At 42.6% G+C, this 7,500-nt stretch overlaps 1 protein-coding gene across 9 annotated transcripts in view; it reads left to right on the forward strand.

Annotated features, from left to right (window-relative positions):
* Positions 1-7,500, forward strand: part of LOC135090309 (tyrosine-protein phosphatase non-receptor type 4-like) — a 118,890-nt gene that overhangs the window by 14,212 nt on the left and 97,178 nt on the right. For 2 of the 9 annotated variants that reach the window (XM_063986983.1, XM_063986984.1), the window contains exon 1: positions 4,375-5,566. The exons of 5 other annotated variants lie outside the window; for them this stretch is intronic. In XM_063986983.1, the coding sequence (XP_063843053.1) occupies positions 5,504-5,566 (63 nt within the window). In that variant the 5' untranslated portion in view covers positions 4,375-5,503. Of the gene's footprint in view, positions 1-4,372; positions 5,567-7,500 lie in introns of those variants that run through there. 2 more of the 9 variants (XM_063986992.1, XM_063986991.1) reach the window with 2 other exon arrangements.

Here is a 7,500-nt window from a genome sequence, read left to right on the forward strand (position 1 = left end):
AAATATTGATGCTAATCTCGTTCTGGTCTGGATGTGTTGTGGTTTTCATTAAGTTTTCCGCCAACAGTTATTCAGTTAGTGAGTCATTCATTCAGACAGTTCAGTGAGTCAGTGTGTCATTGTTAGTCAGGCAGAGTCCAGTCATTCATTCATTCAGTCAGTCATTCAGTCATTCATCCAGTCAGCTAATCATTTTTCAGTTATTCACTCAGTCAGTCAGTCATTCATTCATCCAGTCAGCCAATCATTTTTCAATCATTCAGTCAGTCAATACTGTCTATTCTTTCATTCATTCAGTAGGTCATTCAGTCAGTCATCCAGTCAGCTAATCATTTTTCAGTCATTCAGTCAGTCAGTACAGTCCATTCATTCATTTAGTCAGTCAGTCATTCATTAAGTCAGTCAGTCAGTCAGCCAGTAAATCAATTAATTAGTTACTTGGTCAGTCTGTTAATTAATCAGTCATTCATTCATTCACCCACTCATCACGCCAGTCAGCCAGCCAGCCAGCCAACCAGCCAGCCAGTCACTAGTTATCACCAGTCTCAGTTAGTCAGTCAGTCAGTCATTCAGTTACTCACTCACTCACTCACTCACTCCCACCAGCCTCACTCACCCATCAGCCACTACCCCCCTGCCAGCCTCTCCCCTCACCTAAACACAAGGATCTAAGGGTGTAATGGGGGGAGGCAGGAAGCCAGTTTGGGCCTAAACGTGGCAGTCCCTGTATCCCACACGCCTCTGTCCATCTGTAAGCCTTGTCTATAAGTGAAGATTAGAAGAAGAAAATATGAATGGTTGAAATAGGTGGGCTTGTTTTATATAGGGACTGCCACTTGTAGGTCTGATGGCTCCTGGCTGTTTTCAAGTACCTCCGCCTGATCTTTGCTCTCTCCCTCTCTCCACGACTGTTACCAAAAGCCACAGAGGTTATTGAAAGTGCTTCTCCCGTTGATGATGTATGAATCTTGTCAATCTGTCATTAGAAACATAAAAGAAAAAAATACCTTTAAAAACACGTATGATTTCAGCTAGAGGCTTTTGAAAATAGTGAAGATATGGCGCAAAAGTGTTTCAGGATACTTCTAATCTCTCTCTCTCTCTCTCTCTCTCTCTCTCTCTCTCTCTCTCTCTCTCTCTCTCTCTCTCTCTCTCTCTCTCTAAGACACTCCAGTACCTTCATCAGACCTACTTTTTAACCCCACGTCTCTCTCTCCGCCCTCCTTCTCTCTCTCTCTCTCTCTCTCTCTCTCTCTCTCTCTCTCTCTCTCTCTCTCTCTCTCTCTCTCTCTCTCTCTCTCTCATAACAGTGTAACATTCCCCAGCATGCACCAGACCGCTCTCATTCACCTTCATTCACCGCCTCTCCTCCAATACCTGTCCTTCATATAGATGTGTCTTGGCTATACTTAGAGAGAGACGTCAAAGCAACCACGCCAAAAATAGATCTCCTCTTTCTCCTTTTACAGTGAGTGGGAGAGTGAGAGAGAGAGAGAGAGAAAGAGAGACAGAGGGTGGGAAATAGAGATACATAGGGTGAGAGAGGGAGATAGAGTGAGTGGGAGTGAGAGAGAGGGGATGAGAGAGGGTGAGAGAGGGAGAAGGTGGGAGAAAGTCAGGCAGAGAGAGAGAGAGAGAGAGAGAGAGAGAGAGAGAGAGAGAGAGAGAGAGAAAGAGAGAGAGTGAGTGTGTGAGTCTGTCTGTCTGTCTGTCTGTCCATCATCATCATCATCATCATCAACGAAAGAAGGAAAAATAACTGTTATTATTATTATTATTATTATTATTATTATTATTATTATTATTATTATTATTATTATTATTATTATTATTATTATCAACTCGTATATGTATTTTTTTACAGGAATGAAAAAGAGGAAAAAAATAAGAAAAGAAAGACAATAAACAAAATAAACAATAAACTTGACAATTAATAGAAAATATAACTATAAAAAAAGGAAAAAAAAAACAGGTGGTTACAGAAAAATAAAAAATAAAAACAGAAAAAAAAGAAAAAGAAAAACAATAACATATAGTCACGTGATCAAACATTTAGTCACGTGACCCAAAACAAAACATCACTGCCTTTAACAGCCTTCGATAAGTATTACTGCGTGTGCGTGTGTGTGCGCGCTACGGGGATTACACCACCACCACCACCACCACTACCACCACCACCACTGTCATCGTCATCATCGTCGTTGTCGTTGCTGTGTTTACCTGTCCCGGTGTCGTCCAGATGTCGTCAGCCAGTTAGATGTTTAAGTCAGTCCGTCAGTCCGTCAGTCCGTCAGTTAGTCAGTTAGTCAGTTAGTCAATTAGTTACGTCAGTCTGTTCTCGCCACTAGTCCTGTGTTCGTCCGTATGTTTGTTCGTTCGTAAGTCAGTAAGTTGATGTGATGAATTAGAAATGTTTATGTACTAATACTGTTATTGTTGCTGCTACTACTTCTACTACTACTACTACTACTACTACTACTACTACTACTACTACTACTACTACTACTATTGCTGCTATTACTACAACTAATTTGATGCTTCTAAGTTAATTTTGTTGCTACTACCGCTACTACTACTACTACTACTACTACTACAACCACTACTGATATTACAACAACAGCCACTACTACTACTACTACAACTACTATTACTACTACTACCACCACAACAAAAAAAATGATTAAAATAATAGAAAAAATATTCATGTTTGTAAGCAAATAAGTGTTTCCTTCATATGAACTTTATAAGTGTTACTACTACTACTACTACTACTACTACTACAGCTGTTATCTCGTAAGTGGTCGTTAAGTGGTCGTTAAAGTGCAAAATAAACGTAAGTGTAAAGTGTCTGCCCCATTTTGTTACTTTTGTACTTGGGAAGATCCACCTCCGTGTCGTGTTTAAGTAAATAAGTACATTTAATTAAGTAGACACGTAAGAAAAATGTTAAGTAAGATAAGTGTGGGATTGTCCAGGACTTGTAGATAACGAGAGAGAGAGAGAGAGAGAGAGAGAGAGAGAGAGAGAGAGAGAGAGAGAGAGAGAGAGAGAGAGAGAGAGAGAGAGAGAGGTTTTTTTGAGTGTGAAAGGAAGAAGAAGAAGAAGAAGAGGAAGAAGATAAGTGTGGGATTGTCCAAGATAGTGAGATAAAGAGAGAGGGAAAAAGAAAGAGAGATGCAGGTGTGAAAGGAAGGAAAAGAAGAAGAAGAAGAAGAAGAAGAAGAAGAAGAACTGTGGACTGTAAAGAATATTAAATAAGAAGAGAGAGTTGTGTGATACTGAAAGAAGAAGAAGAAGAAGAAGAAGAAGAAGAAGAAAAAGAAGAAGAAGAAGGGGGAAGAAGAAGACTTACAAAATAAATAAGTAGAAGAAACAGAAGAATAGACCAGCACGACACACACACACACACTAACACACACACACACACACACACACACACACACACACACACACACACACACACACACAGAAGAAGATGAAGGAAAGAAAATTGATGATAAAAGGATAGAAATAATAAAGACAGCGAATGAAAGAGAGAAGAAAAAGGAGGAAGAAGAGAGAGAGAGAGAGAGAGAGAGAGAGAGAGAGAGAGAGAGAGAGAGAGAGAGAGAGAGAGAGAGGTTTTTGTATCTTTCACAAGTATACGGTTAAATGTTAAGATTTTTTGACTTTTTTTCATTTTTGTGGTTATTTTCGTCTTACTTTTAAGGAAGAAAAGTTTGTAATTGTATTGCGTAAGTTTGTAGTGTTACTGTGATCGCGTGTCGCTGTGTCGCTGTGTTGCTGTGAAGGGCCTTGGCTGTTCCAGTGTATATCGACAGTTAAAACACCCCAGCTGCTGCTACAACAACAACAGTAACGAGAGTAGCTACTTCTGCTACTACTGCTACAGCAACTACAACAATAACAACAAGTACTACTGCTGTTATTACTACTACTGCTGTTTATATCGCTGTTACTTTCGCTGCTACAAGATCAACAACAAAAAAGAACTACTGTTACAACAATTACTACTACTACTACTACTACTACTACAAGAGGAACATCAACAAAAACAACAACAACAATAACTACTACTACTACTACTACTACTGCTTTTGCTACTACAACAAGAGCACAACAACAACAACAACAACAAGTACTACTACTACTACTACTACTACTACTACTACTACTACTAACACTAGAGCCTCAGAAATAAGAGGAGGAGAAGAAGGAGGAGGAATAAGTGAAGGAAGAAGAGGAGGAGGCTTTGTGTTCCTATTATCTGAAATCTCTCTCTCTCTCTCTCTCTCTCTCTCTCTCTCTCTCTCTCTCTCTCTCTCTCTCTCTCTCTCTCTCTCTCTCTCTCTGTCAGGAGGGAACCACGCCGTCCAGGACTCCTTTCTAAGTCCCTCCGTTTCTCTCCTTTTCTCCTTCACTGCTCTCCTTCACACAGGATTCCTTCACTCCACTCCTTCACACATCCTTCGTCCCCTCACACTGGATTCCTTCACTCCTTCACTCCTTCACTCCTTCCTTTCCCCTCACACAAGCCAAAGGACTCACAAGGATCCTCCCCCGCTGAGGACTCCACCACTGCCAAAGGGACTCCGTTGTTGTAGTCCCCTTTGAAGGATTCCAAGGATATTTTAAGGACTCCTTCATCACTGTATTCTAAAGGAGTTAATGAACACTCCTACTGTCTAAAGAACTATAGGACTCTACCTGTTAATACTCTGAAGGACTTCCCTAGTATTCCCTCCTGAAGGAACCTAAGGATATATGAAGGACTCCTGGGAATTCCCGCCCGAGTGACTTCCTGAATACTCTTACTATCTAAAGAGTTTCTGTCGGATACTACCTGTTGATACGCTGTGAAGGACTCCTGTGTCTTCCCTTCTGAAGGATTCCTAGGATACTACCTGAAAAGGACTTCTGCCTAACCTCATCTTGAAGAACTTGGTGAATACTCCTGCTGTTTGAAGAGCTATAGGACTCTGCCTGATGATACTCTGTGAAGGGCTCCTGGGTTTTCTCTCCTGAAGGACTGCTAGGATACTTTCTGTAAAGGACTTCTGTCTACCTCCATCCTGAAGGACTTGGTGAATAGTCCTGCTGTCTGGAGGGCTATAGGATTCTTCCTGTTGATACTCTGTGAAGGATTCCTGGGTCTTCCCTCCTGAAGGACTCCCTTGGTCTTCCCTCCTGAAGGACTCCACGAGCCACGCGCTGAAGGACTTCCCTCCACGAGAAACTATCATCGAAGGACGAATCCCTCCATATACGTAACCCCGTGAAAGGACTCCATCCTCCCTAGGACTCCCTCCATCCATAGGACATCCTTCGAAGGACTCCTGTTCCCTCCATTCCTACGACTCCCCTCGAAGGACTCCTCTGTTGTGAAGATTCCCTCCATAGGACTCCCTCCGTGCATCCGTTCCCTACCGAAGGACTTCCCCTCCCCGTAGGACCCCTAAGGACTCCCCCAGTAGGACCCCGCCGCTCGCAGGATACCCTCGGGATGTTGCTCTGTATGGTCTTCCCCTCCAGACTCCCGAGTTTCGTCCACATCTGTTTCCTGCAGGTGTGTGTGTGTGTGTGTGTGTGTGTGTGTGTGTGTGTGTCGGTAAACGCTATCTGTCTGTCTATCTATCTATCTATCTATCTTTCTGTGTGTATGTATGTGTGTGTGTGTGTGTGTGTGTGTGTGTGTGTGTGTGTGTGTGTGTGTGTGTGTGTCTGTCACTATGCGGTATTAAAATGCACCCGTATATCCTAGAATTCTCTCTCTCTCTCTCTCTCTCTCTCTCTCTCTCTCTCTCTCTCTCTCTCTCTCTCTCTCTCTCTCTCTCTCTCTCTCTCGTAAATCGCGGTCCACGGTGCGGGAGCCGAGCTGTGAATTGGACCGAAAGTGCCTCTTAGGTGTCCCCCGGGGGGCGCCGCGCCCTTGCTTATATCTGGCCCACAGGAGGAGGAGGAGGAGGGGGAAGAGAAGGAGGAGGAAGAGGAGGAGGAGGAAGGGGAAAGAAACTGGAGTGAGACGTTGGAAAGAGGAAGAGGAGGAGGAGGAGGAAGAAGAAAGAGGAAGAGGGATGAATGAAGAATGGAAAGGAGGAAAAGGAGAGACGGAGGAGGGAGAGGAAGAGGAGAGAAAGATTAGAAGTGTGAACAGAGAAAGCAAAGAAGGAGGAGGAGGAGGGGAGAAAGGCTGGAGTGAGATGTGAGAAGGGGAAGAGAGGAGGAGGAGGAAGAGGAGGAGGAGAAGGAGGGAGAGAATTTAGATGTAGGAAAGAAGTGAAGAGAGAGGTTGGAATGAGATGTGGCAAAGAGAAGGAGGAGGAAGAGGAGAGAAAGGTTAGCAGTGAGGAAGAGGAGGAATAAAGGATGAAAAGGAGGAGGAAGATGAACAGGAGAGTAAAGGGGAACTAGCAGAGGAGGAGGAGGAGGAGGAGGAGGAGGAGGAGGAAATTTGATATTAGAAAAGAGGAGGAGGAGGAGGGGGAAAAAGAGAAATAACATAAGAGGGAAGAAGAGAAATGAATGTTGGAGAGAGAGAGAGAGAGAGAGAGAGAGAGAGAGAGAGAGAGAGAGAGAGAGAGAGAGAGAGAGAGAGAAGCGTTTTGACCCCTAGTACCTAAAGGTTACTTCAATTTTATTTATCTCTCTCTCTCTCTCTCTCTCTCTCTCTCTCTCTCTCTCTCTCTCTCTCTCTCTCTCTCTCTCTCTCTCTCTCTCTCTCTCTCTCACACAAACACCTTTCCATAACAGGTTAATTAATTTTCCTCTCCGTGCCTTTCCTTTTCTCTGTTTTCTGCTTCCTTGCCTCAAAAAACGCTAAAAAATAGCGCAAAATGGCTCTTTTTAGCGGCCAATTTTGTGAAGTGTGGGAAAAAGGTGATGAAGACTAGAAATATGGGCTTGCGTGCGTGTGTGTGTGTGTGTGTGTGTGTGTGTGTGTGTGTGTGTGTGTGTGTGTGTGTGTGTGTGTGTGTGTGTGTGTGTGTGCTTTCTCTTGGCTTCCGCAGGGACTGGAATGGTATTGGTTGAGCTAAAATATTTTTCTCGTATTTTCTATTTTTTTTTTCGTGTCTTTTTTCGTTTCTCTTTATTTTAATCTCGTTTTTTTTCGATTTCCAGTGATTTTTTTCTGTATATATATGTTTTTTTTTAGGGATCTGAAAAGTTAATTTCGTGTATTTTTTTTTATTTTTTCATTTCTTTATTTTATTATTATTATTATTTTTTTTTATCGTTCCACCTTATTTTGTTATTTCGTATTTTTGTGCCATTTTAAATTTAGTTTCGGAATATGTATTTTTCAAAGGAAGAGCGTACACACACACACATACACACACACACACACACACACACACACACACACACACACACACACACACACACACACACACACACACACACACACACACACACGGGAACGGCCACAAGCTAAGCCCAGTATACCACAACACAACAAGCAAAATGAACACAAAGGACAAACAAACACCAATGCATCAGACT

The sequence above is a fragment of the Scylla paramamosain genome, chromosome 34 (assembly GCF_035594125.1).
Source record: "Scylla paramamosain isolate STU-SP2022 chromosome 34, ASM3559412v1, whole genome shotgun sequence".
NCBI lineage: Eukaryota > Metazoa > Arthropoda > Malacostraca > Decapoda > Portunidae > Scylla > Scylla paramamosain.